Source organism: Chenopodium quinoa, unplaced genomic scaffold (genome assembly GCF_001683475.1).
Source record: "Chenopodium quinoa cultivar QQ74 unplaced genomic scaffold, ASM168347v1, whole genome shotgun sequence".
Taxonomy (NCBI): domain Eukaryota; kingdom Viridiplantae; phylum Streptophyta; class Magnoliopsida; order Caryophyllales; family Amaranthaceae; genus Chenopodium; species Chenopodium quinoa.
The window spans coordinates 2,142,175-2,165,488 of record NW_018745470.1 but is presented as its reverse complement, the minus strand read 5'-3'; the positions used below and the strand labels follow the sequence as shown (position 1 = coordinate 2,165,488).

At 33.3% G+C, this 23,314-nt stretch overlaps 2 protein-coding genes across 3 annotated transcripts; both read right to left on the bottom strand.

The window, feature by feature from the left end:
• Window positions 1-2,914: 2,914 nt before the first annotated feature.
• On the bottom strand, window positions 2,915-14,291 carry LOC110715030. Its single transcript, XM_021893602.1, has 2 exons — window positions 12,870-14,291; window positions 2,915-3,049 (listed from the first exon to the last, which is right to left on the bottom strand). The coding sequence occupies exon 1, from the start codon at window positions 13,843-13,845 to the stop codon at window positions 12,976-12,978; it is 870 nt and encodes a 289-aa protein (XP_021749294.1). The 5' UTR covers window positions 13,846-14,291; the 3' UTR covers window positions 2,915-3,049; window positions 12,870-12,975.
• Window positions 14,292-14,922: 631 nt separating this feature from the next.
• LOC110715066 (aquaporin NIP1-1-like) lies at window positions 14,923-19,865 on the bottom strand. Of its 2 annotated transcripts, none has more exons than XM_021893642.1 (5): window positions 19,530-19,865; window positions 18,698-18,922; window positions 16,736-16,933; window positions 16,267-16,328; window positions 14,923-15,526 (listed from the first exon to the last, which is right to left on the bottom strand). In XM_021893642.1, exons 1-5 carry the CDS (start codon window positions 19,653-19,655, stop codon window positions 15,289-15,291), a joined length of 849 nt encoding a protein of 282 aa, XP_021749334.1. In that variant the 5' UTR covers window positions 19,656-19,865; the 3' UTR covers window positions 14,923-15,288. The 2 variants fall into 2 exon arrangements, with proteins under 2 accessions (XP_021749334.1, XP_021749335.1); XM_021893643.1 differs by having other exon boundaries at window positions 18,698-18,932; window positions 19,530-19,622.
• Window positions 19,866-23,314: the final 3,449 nt, after the last annotated feature.

Below are 23,314 nucleotides of genomic sequence, written 5' to 3'. Positions count from 1 at the left end.
AAAGGATAATGTTGACCATTATTTAATATCCATTGCAAAAAGATAGCTCAGGATGCATCTCAATTTATTTAGCTACTAAATGAGGCACTCGGGTACTTTAGTTTTCTTGTAGGTATGGATGTGAATCATGTGATAGCACAACCAATACATCCTGTAAACTAATTGTGTTTCTTGTAATCTATTTGCCCTAATTTTTTACAGTGGTCCCTCTCTCTCTCTTATTTGGTAAATCTATTTCTTAAGCTAATTCCTCTAATTTTCATAAGTGATCTTTCATCTTTCTTCTTTTTTTAAGTGATCTCTCTCGAATAATCATTCTTAAGTGGTTGATCGATCTCCCTATCTCTTTCTCAATTGACCAATATTTAGATAATTTAGAGTGAAATCTAACATTCTATAGCTCAATTGAATTAAATCGGAAATTAAACTCAATGACCTAAATGACTACTCGATATACTAACATTTTACAGCTAAATAAAATACAATCAATTAGTAATTTCAATTCATTCAGAAGAACAATACTCAACTAATAAATCAAACACCCAAATCAGGAAGCTCAACAAAGAGAAATCAAACAAACCCCAAAAAAATATATAAAAGTAAGGTAATTATACTTCGAGTATCAATTTGACAGTATTTACCCAGACGTCACTATATATATAAAAGCATGGTAATTGTATCAAATTTGACAACATTTACACAGGGATCACTATATATAAAAATAAGATAATTATATCAATTTTAATAGTATTTACAACATATATAAAAATAAGGAAATTATATCACATATAAAAATAGATTATTAAATAGATACATGTATGATTCATTGAGTCACTATAAGCTTACGTAGGATTCGAATCTACATCTTGTGAAATCTCAGTGCTCTAACAATTGAGCTAATAAGCTTCCAACACAACAAACAAAAAGACTACCTCATTTATTGATGATCATCCCCTCTTGCCAAATAAACTCCAGCCTCTTCCATAATAGATGGATCACTTAGACCCAAAAATATAGTTTTCATCACTTTTTAGTTTTTACCAATACTTTATTTTTACAAGTCGAAGATTGGGCCATAAGTGGCCTTAGAATAATTACATGTCAAAGATTGGTAAAAAGTTATTTCATGTTGGTAGGATAATTATAGATCGCCAAAGCTATTACAAGTCAAAGATCATCAAAGTGATTTTTAACACCACATAAAAGCGAATCTTAACACCACAAAAAATCAAAAATCTTAGGGTTCGTTTGGGATTGTTGTGGTTTTCTATTTTTTTGGTTTTTTGGTTTTTTAAAAGTATATTATATATGTCCCATAATGAATCAAAAATTACTTAAACTTATTAAAATCATGATAATTATGAAAACTGACAACTGAAAAGTGGAAACACCTTTTTCTTGTTTCTTGTATTTGGTTTTTGGTTTTCGGAAAAACAAGAAACTAAAAACCAAAAATAATGCCAAACAAACCCTTAACAAGTCAAAGTGATTTTTAACACCACAAAAAACCAAAAAAAAAAAAAATTAACACTACAAAAAATAGTTTTGATTTTAACAGCATAATAAAAATTTGGATTTTATCACAACTTAACGGATGCCGTCTCAAAATGGACGAAATCTATTAATGAGGTTTATTGCTTCTGTTTAGGCATGCGTTTAGCATGCTCTTAGTTTTTTATTATTACATATTTTATTTCTTAGATTTTAAAAGCTCGGCAAAGTTAGTTACATTCTCAACCAGAATGTTGTATATATTGCATGTATACTCCTCTTTCTTCCTTAACTTAATGAAAATCTTCTCATAAATATTCTCTGATTTTCTCTCGAATTCTCTTGAACTTTTTAGAAAACTTTATCAAGAAAATCAAGTTTTCACATGGTATCAGAGCCATTAGGTGCTCGTTTCCACTAATTTTCTCTTCGATTCTCTCGATTTCTTCTTCGATTCTTCAATTTCTTTCGTCCTCTTTAATTTATAATGGCTGATTCTGGTGATTCTAGAGCAAATTCTACAAATTCTGGTGTGAATTTCAATGATCCTTACTATCTTCCTAATAGAGATCATCCAGGTATGCAGCTTGGAAGTCACGTTCTTACTGGTGCGAACTTCACTCATTGGAGTAGAACTGTTAATATGGCCTTGATTGCTAGGAATAAACTTGGATTTTTCAATGGTAGTATTCCTATGCCTGATTTTGATAGTTCACATTACCAGAAAAGGCTAAGAAACGAGATTATATGATAATGAGTTGGTTGCCGAATTCAATGGATAAGAATTTAGCTGAGAGTTTCTTGTTTGCTAGTTCTGCTACACAATTGTTGAATGAATTGAAGGAGAGATTTGGACACTCGAATTTGCCTCAATTGTTTGATTTACATAGGAGTTTGACTCGGCAGAATCATGCTTCTATTGCTGAACATTTTGGTAATCTGAAGAGGATTTGGGATCAACTTTAGATTCTTGAAGGTTTTCCTGATTGTAGTTGTGGTGCTATAAAGAACTGTTCATGTGGAATTCTCAAGAAAATCTTTGAAAATAATCAACGACAGAAGTTGATGCAATTGCTTTGTGGTTTGAACAAGTTCTTTGATTTTGTTAAGACAAATTTGTTGAGTGCTGATTTTATGCCATCTATTAACAAAGCATATCATACTCTTCAACAAATTGAGCAGCAGTAGAAACTTAATGGCATGATTGTTGTGTTTAATTTTGAGATGAATGCGTTTAATGCAAGTAGATCTTCTATTTCGAGGTACACTTCTCAGAATGCTCAAAAACAGTTTGGTAATATGAAGAGAAATCTCAAGAAGATGAGATATGACTTGAAATGCGATCATTGTAAAACAAAAGGTCATTCAATTGACCAGTGTTTCAAGTTGATTGGATATCCTGAGTGGTGGTCTAATGCGAAGGGTAAATCAATTTTTTCTTCCTCAAAAATGGCTGCAAATGTTGGTTCTGTCGGTATTTTTGGAAGTGGACCTCATGATAGTACTGAATGCTCAACTGCTACTGGAAATTTGAATGTTGTTGCTTCTGGTGTTGATCCTGTTATGGTTAACAGAGTTTATCATGAAGTTGTCAAGATGATGAAGTCTAAAGGTGATTATGCAGATTCTGAATTGGACAATCCTCTAGCCAGCTCGGTCGATTTTGCAGGTATCTCTCAATCAAATGGTTTTCAATTTAATAGCATGAACTGTATTATAAACACTGGTGCTTGTGATCATATGGCATGTTCCTTGGCATTGTTTGATTCCATTAATCCATTATTAGGTTCTTGTCTAAATGTTAAGCTTCCTGATGGATCTTTTGTGTTAGTCATATACTCAGGCACTGTGAAAATTAATTCACTAAACACTTTGTTTGATGTATTATACATACCTAATTTTAAGCATAACCTTCTCTCTGTTAGAAAATTGCTCCTTACACATAATTTGCTAGCCCATTTTGAAAGAGATTTTTTTTTGTATTTCAGGACCTTGCAACTAAAGAAGTCAAGGCATCTGGTTCAAGAGTTTCTAGTCTTTAAAAAATGAATAAGACTATTTGTCCCGTTTCTCTAAATAAGCATGTTGCAGTTGTTGCTAACAATCCTTTTGCTTTTTCTAGTTCTAGTTCTAGCACTAAGATTGTTCATGCTAGATTAGGGCATGCTTCTCTTAGCAAATTGAAGCATTTACAACTCTGTTGATAATAAAACACATAGTATTGATTGTGAAGCATGTGTTTTTGCCAAGCATCATAAACTGCCATTTCCAGTGTCTAGTTCATTGGCTATTAATCCATTTGATTTAGTGCATATTGACCTTTAGGAGAAGTACGGAACACTATCCTTTATGATAATACCAGAACAACTTGGGCTTATTTGCTTCACAATAATACTCAAGTTTGTTCTGTTATTTCTGGTATTCTAGCTTATGTTGAGACTCGGTTTGGTACTAAGGTGAAGAGTATAAGGAGTGACAATTGTATAGAGTTTATTCAAGAATCTTGTTCTGATTTGTTAGCTTCTAAAGGCATAGTTCATCTGAAAACTATACCTAGTAACCCCCATCAAAATGTAAGAGTAGAAAGGAAGCAAAAACATATGTTGGAGACTGCTAGGGCCATCAGATTTCATTCTGGTTTACCAATTATATTTTGGGGAGATTGTTTGTTAGCTGCAACTCATATTATCAATTTGTTGCCTAGTTCTGTTCAAGATTAGAAGACATCTTGTGAATTGCTTTTCAAAAAGGCACCTAATTATTCACATTTGAAACTAATTGGTTGCTTTGTTATTCTGTTCAGAAGTTGGCTGACAAGTTTTCTCCAAGGGCTAAGAAGTGTGTTTTGCTAGGCTATCCTTTTTCTTAAAAGGGTACAAGTTATTTGATTTTGATTCTAAGAAGATTGTTCTGAGGAGGGATGTTCATTTTGTTGAACATATTTTCCCATTCAAATCTTCAGATTCTCTTCTACTTTTGAGTTTTCTCCAATTTCCTCACCTTTGGTTAATCCTGCCCTTGTTTCTTCTTCTTGTCCAATTTCACTTCCTCAAAATTCACATTCACCAATTAATCATTCTTCTTCTTCCTTTTCTGATCATTCTCTTCCTAATTCTCCTTTTCTACAAAATGATATTTCCAATTCACCATTTCTTTCTGAAAATTCTAATGAGTTTTCTGAATCTTCTATTTCTCATCCTACACCTGAACAGGTTAGAGTGTCCACCAGACCCAAAACCTTACATGTGAAATTCAAGGATTATGTTCTACCTACTCTTTTTCATATTCATGAACCCAAATCCAGTCTATCAACTTCCTTTAATGTTTTTGTTGAACCTAGCTTAAGTTTTCTTCCTGAAAACTCTCTTACCAGTCTTGCAAATATGTTACGTTCTCAGCCTGAACCCACTTCCTATAAACAAGCTGTTCAGTTCCCTGAATGGAGAGAAGCTATGCAAAAGGAATTGGATGCTCTTGAATCCAATGATACTTGGGAGGTTACAGATCTTCCTACAGGAAAGAAAGCTATAGGTTCAAAGTGGGTCTACAAGACTAATAGTATAGACTTGATGGTTATATTGACAGGTGTAAATGAAGGGTAGTTGCTAGAGGTGATAGACAAGTACAAGGCAAAGATTTTAAGCACACTTTTAATCCTGTAGCCAAGCTTACTACTATCAGAACTCTGATTTCTCTTGCTACTGCTAAGGGTTGGGATATACAACAATTAGATATTAACAATGCTTTTTGCATGGTTATATTGATGAGGAAGTATTCATGACTCAACCTCAAGGACATTCTGTTCCTGATAGGAAAGTTTGTAAACTCAAAAGGTCTTTGTATGGTCTTAGGCAGGCTTCCAGATGCTGGAATATTGAATTGAGAAATTTCTTGTTACAACAAGGTTATATTCAGCCCAAGCAAGACTACTCAATGTTTATCAGGAGTATTGGTGAATCTTTTAATGTTGTCATTGCTTATGTTGATGATCTGCTGATTTCTGGTAATGATTCTGCTGAGATTTCCTCCTTGAAAGCCAGACTTCACTCTACCTTCACTATCAAGGATTTAGGTGCTTTGACATATTTTCTTGGGATTGAGGTCTCAAGATTGAAATATGGAAATTTGCTGAACCAGAGTTGGATATGTTAACTGATATGCATTTGTTGGATTGCACTCCTGCTACCTTTCATGTTCCTAAGGGTGTCATTAAGCAAGTTTGAAGGTGTTCCCTTGCCAGATCTTGAGATTTACAGGAGAATTGTTGGTAAACTCTTATATTTGAATCTTACCACGCAGATATCTCTTTTTTAGGACATTAATTGAGTCAGTTTTTGAGTGACTCTAGAGATATTCATTTATCTATGGCAAAGCATGTTCAAAAGTACTTAAAAGGGACTCTGAATGTTGGTATCTTTTATTCTGCAAATGCTGATTTAAAGCTAACAGCATATAGTGATGCAAACTGGGGTACTTGTATGGATTCAGGGAGATCTTTAACAGGTTATACGATTTTTCTTAGGGGCTCCTAAATATCATGAAAGACTAAGAAGCAAAAGGTTGTCTCCAAAAGTTCTACTTATACTAAAGTTGAGTATCGTTATATGAGCAAGATTGTTGATGAGATACAATGGCTGGAAAGATTGCTTGATAAGCTTGGAGTTTGTGTTCCAACACCAATTACTCTATTTTGTGATAATATGGCTACTCCGCATATTGCTGAAAATCCATGTTTTCACGAAAGAACAAAACATTTGAGGTCCAAACATCAAAAACTTGATGTTCATTATATTAGAGAAAAGGTTTCAGGAAGGTCTCATTTCCTGTGTTCATGTTCGTTCTGCTCTTCAACTTGCAGACATCATGACTAAGGCCCTAGGTGCTAATCAGCATTGTTTTCTTTCTCTCAAGATTGGTCTGGTTTGTCAACTAGTTCAATCTTGAGGGGGGGTGTTGAGGCATGCGTTTAGCATGCTCTTAGTTTTGTATTATTACATATTTTATTTCTTAGATTTTCTAGCTCAGCAAAGTTAGTTACATTCTCAAACAGAATGTTGTATATATAGCCTATATACTCCTCTTTCTTCCTTAACTTAATGAAAATCTTCTCATAAATTTTCCCTGATATTTTCTCTAAATTTTTTCTCGAATTCTCTCAAACTTTCTGGAAAACTTGATCAAGAAAATCAAGTTTTCACAGCTTTCATTTCCCCTTTTTTCCACGATTTTTTCAATCTCCATTAACTCAAGCTTTTAACCTCCATTTCTTTTACCTTCATTAATATTTGTTCCATCATCATTTTAAATTCATCGTGTTTTCAACAAATTTAAACAATACCCACTTTTCTCCTTTTTTTTTTTTTTTTTTTGTTCTTCAACAACAATAATAGTGTTTCTTTATAAATTGATTAAAATGTATAAATCATTGGCACTTTAATTAGCTTATAGTATGTTTAATTGATTTCATTTGTTTAACTTAAAAATCCCCAATTTAATTTGAACATAAACACCCCCCTTATGAAATTTGATAATTAATATTGGTGTTTTATGCGGCAAGGGCATGAGTTTTCGCTAGTTAATATTAGGATAGTTTTCAAATGGCTACAATTAAATTGTAGCCACCATATTAAATAAAATTATAATCATCTATTTTTTATTGACTAATATGAACCATTGGTATGGTCAACTTTTAAATTAACAAAAAATAATCGGAAAAAAAAAATGTCAGTTTCTCTTGATTTAGAGTAGTTATTTTTTGGTTTTTCTCCTCAATCTTGTTTGAGTTCTCTGAAGGAGGAAATGGAGAGTAGGATTTCTCACAAAATTCGTTCCACAAGTTATTTACTAACTAGTTTGTAATTTTGTATATAGATTATGGAAAGAATATTTGAAATCTATCTACTCCCTCCGTCCCCGAAAAAACGACCCATTTGGTCAAATTTTAGTCCCAAAAAGAATGACCCATTAGCATTAAAATACGCACCAATTTGCAACAATATTTGTGCAAAATTAGCTTCCCCATATAAAATTTTGTTTTTCCATGTACTTTTATTACTATCTCTCTCTAGTTTTTTATAAATGTCATGTAAATTTATCTTTCCAATGTACTTTTACTTTTTTTATTTAACTTTATTAATACCCGCAAAATCAACCCAAATGGATCGTTCTTTCGGGGACGGAGGGAGTATAATACATGGAAGAAGACTAATTAGTTTTCCCCCAACTTCATTGATTCGGAAATCGGAATACATACACCTACGACCTGCATAGTAGTTTCCATCATAATGATTGGGGACCTGAAAGTTTTAGCCTTAATTGATCTGGGATTTCAAGTTTGTTAATACAGGAAAAATATGGTCTTATCATAAAACCTATGATTTTTATCTTATTGGATGCTGTCAAATAATTGGTTTCTTGTAATTAGAGACAAATCTTGCATTTTTTTTTTTATCTTCATCTTCCTCGCTTTTTCATTTTTCTGGTTTTCTTTTAGTGAATTGCTAAACACCTCCAACAAAAATGATCACCACCGCCAACATTCGGTGTGAATGGACAATCTTACCCTTATTACTTCACCACCCCTTATCCTCCCGGCGACCCATAACCCCTTCCGATTGGCGATGACCATCACCACCACCCTGATCGACGACCCACCATATCCTCCTCTATGACAACCCACGACCTTCCCTCGCCGGCGAAAAGGTGGTGGTTTAATATATATATTTTTTATTTCAGGCAACCGCGGTAACCGGAGCCCAAAACCGGTTGCCGTGCGCGATAACCGGAGCCCAAAACCGGTTACCGTGCATGGTAACCGGTTTTGGGCTCCGGTTATCGCCCACGGTAACCGGTTTTGGGCTCCAGTTACCATGCACGGTAACCGGTTTGGTCTCCGGTTACCACACATGGTAACCGGTTTTGGGCTCCGGTTACCGTGCACCTTAACTGATTCCATGGTAACCGGAGCCCAAAACCGATTATCGTGCCCGGTAACCGGTTTTGAGCTCCGTTTGGTACAGTTGTCAGAAAAAAAAAAACCACCACCTTTCCGCCAAAGAGGGAAGGTGGTGGTTCATCTTTGAGGGGGATGTGGTGGGTCGCTGATCAGGGTGGTGGTGGTGGTCAACGCCGGTCAGGGTGGTTGTGGTGGTGGTCGTTGTCGGTCAGTGTGGTGGTGGTGTTAGTCGTCAATTGGGGTGGTGGTGTCAAGGTGTTAGTGATTGGTGGCAAGAGGGAAGATAGTGGTGACGTACTAAGGGTATGGTTGTCAATTTACACTAAATGTTGGCGGTTTTGATCATTTTGGATGGCGGTATTTAACACCCCCTTGTTTTATGCATCATGGAGGATGATTTATAAATTTAATGGAAAAATTATACTCTATAGACTAGAGTACTACATATTAGATTTATTGTTGATAAACTAGAATCAAATGTTAATTTTAATGGATATATACTGGAGATTCCTTTGAACTTAGAAATTGCAGGATCCATGGCAGGTTTTTTTTTTTAGTCATGTGAGTGGATGGACAAGATTGGTCATTAAAAATAAATGGCCAAGATTAAAACTAATACAATAGCTACAATTTTATTGTAGCTATTTAATAGTCTTCTGTTAATATTAATTTAGAAACTATTTTAAACTTTAAAGGACTACCTAACGCCCCAATGACATTCGTTTAGAAAAATCTTTTTTAAAATCTTTTTAAAAATTAACTTTGGCACTGAACTACAAAAATGGCCCAATTAATTTCACTCTAAATTATTTTGCCATTGGTCTTTGGGCTTGTATTTATAATCATACATAGGTGATATCTTTTGGGTTACTCCGTGTTTCACAATTCTCATAGTATTATATTGAATCCTGTGACTTGCAAACTAAAGAGAATAAAGAGAGAAAACTTGGGGAGGAAGAAGAGAAGATTGAATTGTATTGAATGAATGAGTAAAAGAGAGCTAGAGCAGAATATATACTGCTGCTAGAAGGTTCTTACAGAAAGCATAACAAACTTTGTAACTAACTGCTTACATCATTAAATAACAAATTAATATCTCTAACAAACTCATCCTACGTGGCATGAGTAATATCAGTACCAACAACCCCCCTCAAGCTGGAATGGATGTCAGAAGCATACATGACTAACTTGGACTTGAGCTTTGTATGCTGATGTACTGGTAAAGCCTTGGTCAGAATATTAGCTAATTGCTCTCCACTAGGAACATAAGTAAGTTCCAATAAGCCCTCCAAGACCTTTTCTCTAGTGAAATGGCAGTCGATTTCAATATGTTTTGTCCTTTCATGAAAGACAGGGTTCTTCCCTATATGAATTGCACTTTGATTGTCACACCTCAAAGTAACAGGCTGCAAATTGAATACTCCAAGATCCTGTAACAATCTTACAATCCAAGCAACCTTAGATGTTGTAGCTGCCATAGCTCTGTATTCTGCTTCACTAGAACTTGTTGAAGTGGTAGACTGTTTCTTTGATTTCCAAGAAACAGGTGAGCTACCCAACAATAGAATATAGCCAGTAACAGACTTCCTAGTATTAGGACAAGCTTCCCAATCAGAGTCAGAATAAGCTTGTAGAGTTAGCTTATCAGTGGCTTTGAGAAGAATTCCTTGACCAATAGTGTGAGCGTCATATCTCAATACATGATGCAGTGCTGTAACATGTGGAATTCTAGGTTGATTTAGAAATTGGCTGAGAGTTTGAACTGAAAAAGCAATATCCGGCCTTGTATGTGATAGAAAGTTGAGTTTTCCCACCAAACTTCTGTACAACTCAGGGTCTGAATAGAAATCACCAACATCACATTGCAGTTTAAGATAAGTAGGAAGAGGAGAATGAGCTATCTTAGAGAGGTCCATCTGACAACCTTGCAAAAGTTCCTTAGTGAATTTCTTTTGTGTCATGAGAATACCAGAAGCAAAATGATTAATCTCAATTCCAAGAAAGAAATTCAGCAGATCTAAATCCTTAATGCTGAATTTAGAATGCAGATGATTCTTAAAAGATTCAATCTCTTTTTCATCAGAACCAGTGACAATAATGTCATCAACATACACACCAGCCATGACAAAAGAAGTTTTATACCTTTTTAAGAACAAAGAATAGTCATTCTTAGATTGAATATAGCCCATACTCACCAATTCTGCTGTCAATTTGGCAAACCATTGCCTAGAAGCTTGTTTTAGCCCATATAATGACCTTTTAAGTCTGCAAACCATGTTTTTAGGATTCTGCATCCCCTCAGGTACCTTCATATATACTTCTTCATTCAACTCGCCATGTAGAAAAGCATTGTTGATGTCAAGTTGATGCAATTTCCAACTTTTACTTGCAGCAATTGACAGTATGCATCTAATAGTGGCCATTTTAACCACTGGTGAGAAAGTTTCCAAATAGTCTATGCCATACTTCTGAGTGAAACCTTTAGCTACTAATCTAGCCTTCAATCTCTCCACAGTGCCATCAGCTTTTAGCTTGACTTTAAAAAACCCATTTACAGCCTATAGGTTTCTTGCCCTTAGGTAAAGGAACCAATTCCCAAGTATTATTTGTTGTCAAGGCATCAATTTCTTTCTACATAGCTTCCACCCATTCTGGATATTGAGATGCCTCAAAATAACTCACTGGTTCACTAATCTGAGACACTTTATTGATCAAACTTTTGTGTCTGAAGGAATCACTTCAAACTGCACAATGTTACACCAGTGCTCAGTTACAGAATCTGCTATCAGACAAAGTTGTCAAAGTGTTTAGGCCAGTTTTTAGTCTAGATGATTGTCTAACTGGAACTGGTGTCTCAGGATGGGATATGGGGTTAGGATTTTGCTGAGAGAGAGCGTGAGTTGCAGAATTGGAAACAGGACTAGAAGCAGGACTGAGAACAGGACAGATAACAGGATTGTGTGAGTTTTGTGGTGTATTTTGTAATGGTGAGGTTGGCTGGGAAATTTGATTGTCTGTGGGGAAGAGAAAAGGTTCTGGAATCTCATAGTATGTGTCAAAATCAAGTGGTGTGGTTTCAGGCAAGAAGATAGGTAATTTAGGCCTGGAAAGGGTTGGATCAAAATGGTAAGGGAGATGTTTTTCATAGAAAATAATGTCCCTAAAGACAATTATCTTATTTGTTTCAAGACTCATCACTCTATAAGCCTTTTGATCAGGAGGGTAGCCAAGAAAAATACAGGGTCTGTTGGATCAAATTTTGCTCTGTCACTTTTCAAAGTAGAGACAAAATACAAGCAGCCAAACACTCTCAAATGTTCTAGCTTAGGTTTTACACCATTCAACATTTCATATGGTGAACAGAACTGCACACTACTTAGTGGTATTCTGTTAATGATGTGTGTAGCACATAGCAGGCAATCTCCCCAGAATCTGACAGGAACCCTAGACTGGAAATATAAACCCCTTGCTGTCTCAAGTAAATGCCTGTGCTTTCTCTCAACTACCCCATTCTGTTGGGGAGTGTCAGAACAAGTTCTTTGATGAATAATGTCTTTTCCATTATACAGGAACAAGATATCTCCCTCACAAAGTTCTTTAGAATTATCGGTTCTAATGCTTACAACTTTAGCTTGAAACTGATTTTCAATCAAAGTAACAAGATTAGTCAAAACAGCAACAACTTCAGTTTTATTTTTCATTAAAAAGGTCCAAGTATGCCTTGAGTAGTCATCAACAACAGTAAGAAAGTAGCTGTAACCATCATGAGTTTTAACTCTATATGGTCCCCAAGTATCTACATGCAGCAACTCAAAACATTTCTTGCTTCTAGAAGAACTAGAATCAAAAGGTAATCTAGTTTGTTTGGATTTATGACAAACCTGACAAACTGTATCACAGCCAACAGCACAACCAAATTTCTTATTAACTAGATGCAACTTATCAAAAGGAATGTGCCCTAGTCTAAGATGCCATAGTTTGGCTTCTTCTGAACTACTTATTAAAGAAGTACTGACAGTAGAATTGTCCTGCAACTTGTGCTGCCCAGCATCACCAACAGCATACAGACCAAAGTTCAGATTACCAAGAACCAAGGATTGATTTGAAATTGGATCCTGAATTAAACACTTATCATGAGTGAAAGTGACTTCAAAATTCAAATCCTTAAACAGTTTATGTGTAGAAATCAGGTTGAATTTAAAACCAGGTACATAAAGAACATTATCAAGTTGTATGCCATTGTCAAATTTAATTGTGCCTATATGATTAACTGCTACTCTTTTTCCATCAGGAATAGTAATAGTATTAGGATACTTGTCTAAATTTCTAAGTTCACTGAATAAATCAATATTAGAGCAGATATGATCTGTAGCTCCACTATCAATAATCCAGTTAGAATTAGAACAAGTAATTAGACAAGTACCTGCAAAATAGGCTCCTGCAGTTGACTCAGGCTGAGCAAGTGAACCTCTAGAGCTTGCATCAGAGTCCTGAGACTGCATATATTTCAAGAAGTTGTTGTAATGCTCCTAAGAAATATGAGTGATCTGAACATCTTCAGATTCAGAGCCCTGGACTTCATCATACCCTTGAACAACAGCTGCTACTCTCTTGCCTTTGAACTTGTTAGGATGATTTGGTGGATAACCATGAATTTTGAAGCACTTATCCACTGTATGACCAGGAAATTTGCAGTAATCACAGAACAATGGGTTTCTGTTATGCACTCCAAACTTATGAGTGTTATTACTTGCAGATTGATACTGAGGTCTTGAGAATGACTGAGGCTTCTTGTAGTCTGCAGTAAATGTCATTGCCTTATTTGCTTCTTCAGTTAACAAGCTCATTTCCTGCTGTTTTTCTTCTTGAATCAAAAGTCTATAAGCAAGAGAAATAGGTGGCAAGGGCTGCATCATCAGAATATTAGATCTGGTATTAGAGAATTTGTGATTCAACTTCATCAAGAGTTGAACAAGTCTCTCCTCCTTCTGTTGCTTCAAGAACTTCTGAGTTAGAGAACATGTACAATTACTACATGAACAAACAAGAATAGGATTCATCTCACTGATCTGATCCCAAACAGCTTTGATTTGAGTAAAGAAATCAGCAATAGTAGTATCAAGACCTTGAGATAGATCTGAGAGTTTCTGCTGCAATGTGAACAATTGTGGTCCTGAGGTTTGAGAATACCTCTCCTCCAAATCCTTCCAGATTTCTCTGGAAGTTGTCAGATATAAAACACTTTGTGCAATTGAAGTTTCAAGAGACCTCAGAATATAAGAAATGATAATGGCATCACATCTCTTCCAAGCAGCAAATGTTGGATCTGCAGAACTAGGCTTAGGAAGACTTCCATCTATGAAACCTAGCTTATTTTTGGCTGATAGAGCAATCATCATACTACGTTTCCACTCACCATAACCTTCTCCAGCAAATTTCTCTGAAATCAGAGATTGACTAGTATTTTCAGATGGATGAATGAAACAAGGACTAGCAGGATCTTGAGTAAGATTGAATTCTCAGGCACGATTAAGCAATTAAGAAACAGAGAGATGAACAATATATGAAGTAATTCCAGAAAAATAACAGAAAAACTGGAAAAATATGATCAAATTCTCAAGAACTAATTAAGCCGCAGAAATTTGATCAAAATCAGAAAAATCAATCGCAAAATTGCATACCTCAATCACAGAATCAACAGAAAAATGCGGAAGACGAAGATCAAACTTCAACAGAATTCAATTAATGGCTGATAAACAGTCGCTCTGATACCATATTGAATCCTGTGAATTGCAAACTAAAGAGAATAGAGAGAGAAAACTTGGGGAGGAAGAAGAGAAGATTGAATTGTATTGAATGAATGAGGAAAAGAGAGCTAGAGCAGAATATATACTGCTGCTAGAAGGTTCTTACAGAAAGCATAACAAACTTTGTAACTAACTGCTTACATCATCAAATAACAAATTAATATCTCTAACAAACTCATCCTACGTGGCATGAGTAATATCAGTACCAACATATTAGTTTTTTATTGAAGGTCCAAAATAGGATGGCTATATTAGAATCTAATTAAGCAGTACATTTAACATATATTTAACGATAGGTTTAATTATTTATATTGTCAATCTCCAATTTTTCATCATCAACTAGTGTTAGGCTCCGACGATGCCTCGAGTTATTACATTATTTCCATGATAAAAGTCTTTATTAATATTTAATTTTTATTAAATGACATGTAATATGATAATAGCTTAGTAGCTAACATGTTAAAGTTTAAACTTGAGATCATGGGTTCAAATTTTATATTCTTGTGATTCATATTAATACACGGATCTAGTATCAAATGTTAGAATTTAAAAACTAGTTTTTGAAATTTCACTAGAAGCATCTAAGTTCCCACACACAAGCAATGTTTAAGGTCTAATTAAGCATCAATTTTTCTTAAACATTTGAGCATTATATCTGTAGACAAAACATTTCAATTAACTCAATCTTCTCATTGAAGTTATAACCAATGGAACATAAGTAAATAACACTTACATTTTCTTACTTTTGACATATATTACCCCTCATTCATATTACATTTTAATAATGATAAACTAAAATCGATCATCTTCCTCACAAGTGAAAACCTTAAAAAACATCACTTCACTAATCACTAATAAGACTACCAAACGTACAGTGACAAGAAAAGGCATGCACACACACACATAATTCAACTACATTATAACATCCATCTCACTTATATAAGGACGGACAACTTAGTAGTTCACAAACATGTCGGGTTAAAAGGTTTTCAAACTTTTTGATCAAATAAAACGCTGTTGTTACATCTATTAAACCTAGTATTGCGAAGAACCATTGCGCCCTACAGACGAGCCCTTAGTCTTAAGGAATGATCCAGTCTTGGTGATTTCGCGCAATGGCTTGTCAGTGAACCTTATAAGATTGTACACCATTGCACCAGCTATAGCTCCAGCAGTTGGTCCAACAAGGTATATCCATATGCCCTTATAATGGTGTGATACGATTGCTGGCCCTAGGCTCCTTGCTGGGTTCATTGAAGCTCCAGAAATTGGCCTGTTGTCATTCAAGAAAGTATTAATTACTAGTATTAATGATCAACTGCATGAGGCAAGTTCAAGAGAAATTGTTTGTTGCATATATAAGTACGTACATCAACTAAGTTACATTAATACGTACATATATTGCTTGTAACAATACTAACCAGTGTGTGCATAACATGTGTCTATACGAACATACGTGATCTTAATTGGTGTGAATCCTTACTCACGTACTAGTCATGTGCATTGTACGCTAGCAAATGTCGTGATGCCACGTACACACATGCCACATGACAACATTGAACCATAAAACATGGTGGTTCAAGATAAAGGATACAAAAAATGGGCAAACATGGTTTGACTTTGATATTAAGGAACCTTCATAAACATATTGTGTATACTACAAATCTACAATAAGAAGCAATAATCATCAATATTTCTTTAAGGAGCCCAATAATTTAGACCAAATCGCCCCATTAATGTGGAGTTGGATCACCCTTTTAATAAATTACATAGAACACGCAATGAAGTCTATGATAAGATCATTAATGTTCTAATAATTTGTTTTGCAGTATATAGAGAATGAGTAAACAATTATGGAGTACTCCTTGGCCCCTCCTACTTTAATACGGAGTTTCTTTTTATTTATTTATGACAAAATAGCTATCCGATCAGGAAATAACTTTTTGAGACAGAGTGAGTATATTATTTCGCACTTTTCGAGTAAGAAGAAAGAAAGGAGTGAATTGTATATACCCAGCAAACATGACGTTAAGTAAGACGGTAGATCCAACAGCAAGACCAGCAAGCTCTCCAATCTGTACAAGCAACAAATGAAAATCACGTAAATACAATTAAAATACAGCGCAGCATCACATCTCTTGCATACAATCATACATGGACAACATGGTTGTTAATAGTAATTCAATATATAGGTAATTTTCTTTAATTAAACACTTACATCGCTTTCACAATAATAGTTAATAGTAAGTTGAGCTGAATTATTGCTTATAAAAAGTACTATATTTATGTTACATATATAGTCTTAACTCTCAACCAATTACAACAGGTTTGATACTATTTGTTACTCGTATTTATTAGCTCCCAAGAGTTGTTTTAGTTCACACATTTCTTTATACATGTTACTAATAAGTTGGTGCGAAATCATCAATAGATAATATGTATGGTATTAAATAAGAATAAAGAGAACCTGACACGAACTTACAGCTCGATTATCCGTAGCAACACCGGAAATGACAAACATGAGGTAGAAGGTTATAATGAATTCCATGACTAAAGATTGAATGTTTGTTCCAGCCGGAGATGTCCCAAAAAATTGAGTTTGATGTCCATTGAATATAAGTCGCAAAGTTCCGCTTGCTAGTGTAGATCCCACTACTTGACATATTACAAATGCTGGCACCTACACATAATGAATTTTACATCAAATTAAGACTATTTAAAATTTAATTTATCCATTCAATAATGTTTTTACACACTTAAAAACAAAAAAAAAAAAAAAAAAAAAAAAAAAAATAGAAAAAGAGATTTTCATTTTTACTTGCATTACTAGGAGTTGACAGTAGAGAATTTGATATTTTGATGAACAAAAAGGAAAGATGCTTTATAATCTTCTAGTATTATTAAGAAATAATTAAGAATCTTTTTTTAATGTTAAATAAGGAAGTTCTAGATTGTATCTTTATAATTATTTCATTAATAATTGGCCAAATAATAAATGATAAAAGTATGAAAATTGCATGAAATATACATTACCATTTTAAAGTGATCATAGATCTTATCTTTACTGAATTATTGATTCCAAGATTATATTTTTAAGGTATCAAATCAAATCAAATCAAATGTGATTAATTAATCAATCCTTAATTTGTACAATTTAGAAAAGTCAAAGGTCTTAGAAAGTTAGAGAATTGTTCACAAATGACAAACCCAATTCTCATACTATACCCGTGCATAACTTGAGATAATGAAGAATGGTCAGCACATATATAATATTTTTTATATTTTTTTTTATTTTCGATACAAAAAGTTACACGAAAGGATTATATTCAGCATATACAGACATTCGCAATTTTGTGTAACAGATAAAATTTATGAAGCCTTCCTCCTCGCCTTACAATTTATGGTTGAATTAAATCTCTATGTACACGTGATATATGCAGATGCTTGCTCATCAATCTTATTTTTGGTATAGTATTTGTTCTTATCCCTAATTTTTTTCTTGAATTTTTTTCATTTAATAAAAATATTACACACCATACAGTCATGCATAAATTCATTAATTGTCACTGATAGCACGTCATGGAGTGATGGAACTAACTTTCCTAAAGAAATTGCATCTATTACTCATACCACATTTAAAGAGTTAGCAAGTAACAGATGATGGAAGAGTGCTATAGCCAAAAATTAAAAGGGTGTTGGAAAATGCTAAATCAGCAAAAGTGATAAATTAGTCTTCATTGATAGTTGAAAATGATAAGTTAGCTAAAAGTTTGTCGTACTATGATGCTTTTTTTTTTTTTTAATTTCCTTTTAACATAGATACTAATAAGGACATATAATATAAAGTTGTAAGCAAAATTCAATCTCAAGTCTTAGAATGTATCACCCTCGAACCTCAAAGAAACTAAGCTTGAGAAATCCTACTAAGCTATTAAATTATCCAAATGGAGACACTACTAAACATTTCAAATATTAAAAATTAAAATAATTTTTGTATACGCGGAATATAACATATACTCTGTACTTCGATATACTATTTAAATTAAAGAAAATGTTTTTCACCAAAACAAAAAATTAAAAAATGATGGTCATCACTCTTTGTAAGCAATTCCTACCTAATTATCCTAATACTAGACTCTATTCTTTTAAATTTGGACCAAAAACAAAGCTTCAAAAGGACATTTTTAATTTTTAAACATTTGATTTGGTTAACTCGTGTACTATCTTACCATCTGATCCAAACACTTTAAGATAGGACTAACAGATCAAAATCATACACAATACAGCTATATATTACCATGCAGCATTAAAGTATGAAATACAAGGCTTAAATGTCCTACCAACTAACAACAAAACAAAAAACAAAATCAACCCAAAAAAAGATATGACATAAACATACATAATCAAGTAATAAAATTAGGTAGTAACAGTTGAGAAAATGAACCTGTTTCCATGGAAATCTGCGTGAAGTTGCAAAGGCAATTGTAACAGCAGGGTTAAAATGGGCACCAGAAATATGTCCAACTGAATAAACCATTACCATTACTACTAATCCCCATGTTATTGCAATTCCTGGTAATGTTACCACTTTTTCACCGTCTAAATTTACTGTTACCGCAGCACATCCTGCGAATATTACGAAGTATGTCCCTAAAACCTCTGCTATCATCTGTAGAAATCAACCAACACATTTTTATTACGTCAGCATATATGTCAGTTATATTGTCATTTATGAAGATTATGGATTTTATTATATGATCAAGTTTAATATGGTACGCAATTTAATTTTGACTGAAACAGTATGATATGATAATCTTTTGATGATATGTATAATCAAAATTGTTACCAATTGAGTCTGGTTAATTATATAATACGTCGTATTTTTATCATTTTTTTTTTAAAAAGGCGTATAATAATCAAGACTATTGGACCAATCGAGTTTAATTTAATATATAATAAGTCGAATTTTTTACATTATTATATGAAAACGTTGCAATGTCTTTATTTTTCCCTTTCATTACAATGACTATAGGAATCCAATCCTTTTTCCAAAACTAATTAAAAACCATTTAGAAGAACTATGGCCATTGTAACGTAAAATTAATTTTCCAATGTGAACAATAACAAAAGAAATGGTTATGTATTAAATATGTTCACAACTAATAGTCACAATGACACGCAGATCGTATCAATGACCAGTATCGTGACAGCTAAATTAAGGCAGGATGACAGATTATAAGAACGTAAAATAGGATAAGGATGAGATAAATAGTTACCTTCTGGAGAAAATGGACACTGAAACAAGAATTGTTCATGGAGTTGGAAGAAGACGATTGGTTGTTAGTTTCTTTAACGTTAATGGTAACTTCATGGTTGCCATTAGACCTTGCAACTTCACCCATTTTCTTTTGGTTTTGAGAGGAAAAAATAAATAAATAGAAAAAAGTTGAGAGAAATGGATAAATTTGGAATTGGTGGTACCTCCAAAATCTCAGGCAATTATCGTACTTATAAAGACCCCGAAATTACCCATGTATTATAAAATAAAATAAAATGAGTAGAAGCTTAAGTCAGAGTGGACGGAGAAATATGACTAAATGACTAATTCTTACGAGTATAATACGAAGTAAAAGAGAAGTATTGTAATTTATAAGGACTTGTGTTTGTTGGATGGGTTGACCATCACTATTTGTGAAATTACAATTTTGCCACATTTTCCCGTTTCCTTCACTTTTCTTTTGGACATTTAAAAAAAAATATTTTAAATTTTTTTTATTGATGATTGCTCTTGAGTTAAGCGGGTCATTTCACACTGTATATACTACCTCTGTTTCATATTATTTGCAACGATTAGACATTTTTTCTTCTTTATTTTATGTCAAATCGTTGCAAATAATGTGAAACGGAGGTAGTATTTAAATTTATTTTTGGATAATAACACACATGTATAGATTAATATTGTTACTAAGGCATTAGTCCGCATATCATAGTGAACACGATTTTTATCTTAGGAAGGATTGAATGTATTCCTGTATTTGTTTGCTTAGGGATAAATGTATAACAAACACCTAAATTAATAGGACATTTAAAAGCGTACACTAAATCTACGGAGTACTTGTTAGAAATATGAAATTGATAGAGTATAAAAACCTATTCCTGGATCTCAACAATAAACTTAAGCTTTTAGTTGAGTAGGTCCGTTAACATGGTATCGGAGCCAGCGTGACACAAAGGCCACGGGTTCGATTTTCATCCGCCCCTCCTTCAAAATGGAATTAATTCGCACCAGGTATGGGTGGGCCTGTGTTGCATTCACATTTCAAACCCAAAGGGCCTTTCATGTGAGGGGGAGTGATAGAGTATTAAAAACCTATTCCTGAACCTTTACCATGTTAACAGACCAACTCAACCAAAAGCCATAAGCTCATGATCGAGGCCCAGGAATAGGTTTTTATACTCTATCAGAAATATATAATCAATATTGAAAAATATTAAATCTTACCAGTATTACAAATTTACAAATTGAGTTTTTTTCATAGAGAACGGAGTACTTCTATTATAATAATAAACTACTGTACTATTATATGACAGTCTTCAGTAAATAAATAAATGGAAAATTTGCAAATTGCAGCCATTTAAGGTTTGTATTTTGCAAATTGCAGCCATTTAAAAAAAATTTGCAAATTGCAGCCCAAAAGTTCATATAAATTGTAAATTGCAGCCCGATTCAACTTTTTCATCGGTTTACAAGTTGAAAAATCTTCGATTAAGGTTTTAGGGGGCATTTTAGACCTTAGGGAACCGAATTGAGCCCGAAATTAACAAAAAAATAACGCAAGTATCTCGTTTGCGTAACAAAAGTGTATCGATTTGTGGGAAACAGTAAATATGAGATACTTACGTTATTTTTTTTACTAATTCCGAGCTCAATTCGGTCCCCTAAGGACTAAAATGACCCCTAAAACCTTTACCGAAGATTTTTCAACGTGTAAATCGATGAAAAAATTAAATCGGGCTGCAATTTACAATTTATACGAACTTTTGGGCTGTAATTTGCAAAAAAAAATTAAATGGCTGCAATTTGCAAAATATGAAATTTAAATGGCTACAATTTGCAAATTTTCCTAAATAAATAAATTAAATTAAATAAAAGGGCAACTCAGTGTAGTACAAACCATTCCAAGAATTCAAAGTCTCAATCAATGCCATTTTTTGCTAGAGAAGTTGCTATATTATTGGTTTTATTTTTCATTAGGCAAAATTACAATCACATGAATTATTTGGTCCAATTATAATTATTACCATAAACATCTCTATGTAATACGAGTACAATTAACTTGGACATGGTCATTTGATCACTAGAATGAACTTGGTAGCTAAAACTAATAATGTCATCACCGGAATGGGTCGCAAGGTCGTGTCATCAAATGTCTTTACTCTTTAATGATCAAAGCACGCCATTAAATTAAATGCCTCAAATGTTAGGGTCTATTCTCATTGACTGAACTAAACTGAATTGAATTGAACTGAACTGAAATGAATATTTTATAAGAGAAGGAAATTAGGAGCTGATGTGAATCGAACTGAACTGAAAATAAACGTATGAGAACAGACCCTAAGTTTATGTCAATTAAATTATAAAAACAAGTTTTGTATTTTATTTTTTATTTTTAATTTCTTTGTACATGTAGTATGACTTTTTGAAGAATGTAGTATGCCTTTTAATATTGTATGACTTTATTCTTCTTATTATTCTTCAAAAAAAAAAAAAGTATGACTTTAGATAGGTTTTAAAATTAACTCAAGTAATGTAAATTTCATAAAAGTTGATACTTAGATATATATTTAAATATCATGAATCAACATGCTTTTATCTAAGGCATTTGTTAAGTGGAAAGGAAACAAATAAATAAGAAGGGGGAAATGAATCATTTAACTATCACTTTTTCATTTGTTTGGTTTAACCATGGAAAGGAATCGATTAAACTTTACTATCTTTATTGTTTGTATTTGAGGGTAAGGGTATTTGCTACGCTAAGTTTTTGAGAGATAACAAATGAGAGGTAACCATTACCCTTAAGTAATGGTAATTGTTACCAAGCCTTCTAACCAAACACTCGATGACGGTATCGGTTTATTAATCCAATCCATTTCTAATCCAAAAAATACACTACCAAACATGCAATTTGAGTAACGCTATTAAGCAACTCCAATGGTTGCTTTTAGGGACTAGCTTGCAATTTTAATAATTTTCAAACTAATAGTCAAACCATTGGAGGATAGTTTAATAATTAGCTTGGCCAAGCTAATGCCAAGTAAGCTAATTAGCTTAGAAATTAATTGTCTCTAATAAAATACTAATTATTTAAAAAATAAAGCTGAAAAATCTAAATGTTAATTAGCTTAACCATTGTGGCATAAATTAGCTAGAAAGAAGAATAGCTTTGCAATCCTAGGTGGCGTGGCAAGCTAATTTGGCAATTAGCTTGCCGTTGGAGTTGCTCTCCCAATTTTGTTTTCAACGAACCAATGAAGAAAACATTGAAAGTTTCAACTAAACCCTGGATATTATTCTAACTGATTCTACTATGGTTTTTCTTGTTGAAAAGACAGGAGTATTAAAATTTCATCAACGAACTACCCAGTTATCCACCGCAATTATAGAGGACCATGAATTAATGCTTGTACTTCATGAAAAATATATACTGGAGTACATAAATAACAATATACTCCCTCTTTATTGTTTTTTCTTTCTTTTTTTCTTTTTTTTTTTAAAAAAAAAGAGATAATGTTCTCCAAGAAGAATAAAAATAAAAGATTGAGAATTAATGAGCATTAAGTACACAGTTCCGATTTACGCGTATTTTTGTGATAGAATTTTAATTAAGACTACATAAAACATTATCCATATAACATAATTTATTTGATTTTTTTTATTTTATAATGTACAAATAAAAAATAATTTTACAATTTGTTAAATATTTTTGAAGTGCTATATAAATTTGGTAATAATTAACATAAAATATTAAGAGTCTTATTACGTAAATATTTGAATAAAATC

Coding starts and splice junctions, on each gene's coding strand:
- LOC110715066 (XM_021893642.1), bottom strand. CDS start 19,655: ATGGGTGAAGTTGCAAGGTCTAATGGCAACCATGAAGTTACCATTAAC. Junction 16,329..16,735: donor TTGCTACGGATAATCGAGCT/GTAAGTTCGTGT, acceptor TTGCTTGTACAG/ATTGGAGAGCTTGCTGGTCT. Junction 15,527..16,266: donor CTTAACGTCATGTTTGCTGG/GTATATACAATT, acceptor GAATGACAACAG/GCCAATTTCTGGAGCTTCAA.
- LOC110715030 (XM_021893602.1), bottom strand. CDS start 13,845: ATGATGATTGCTCTATCAGCCAAAAATAAGCTAGGTTTCATAGATGGA.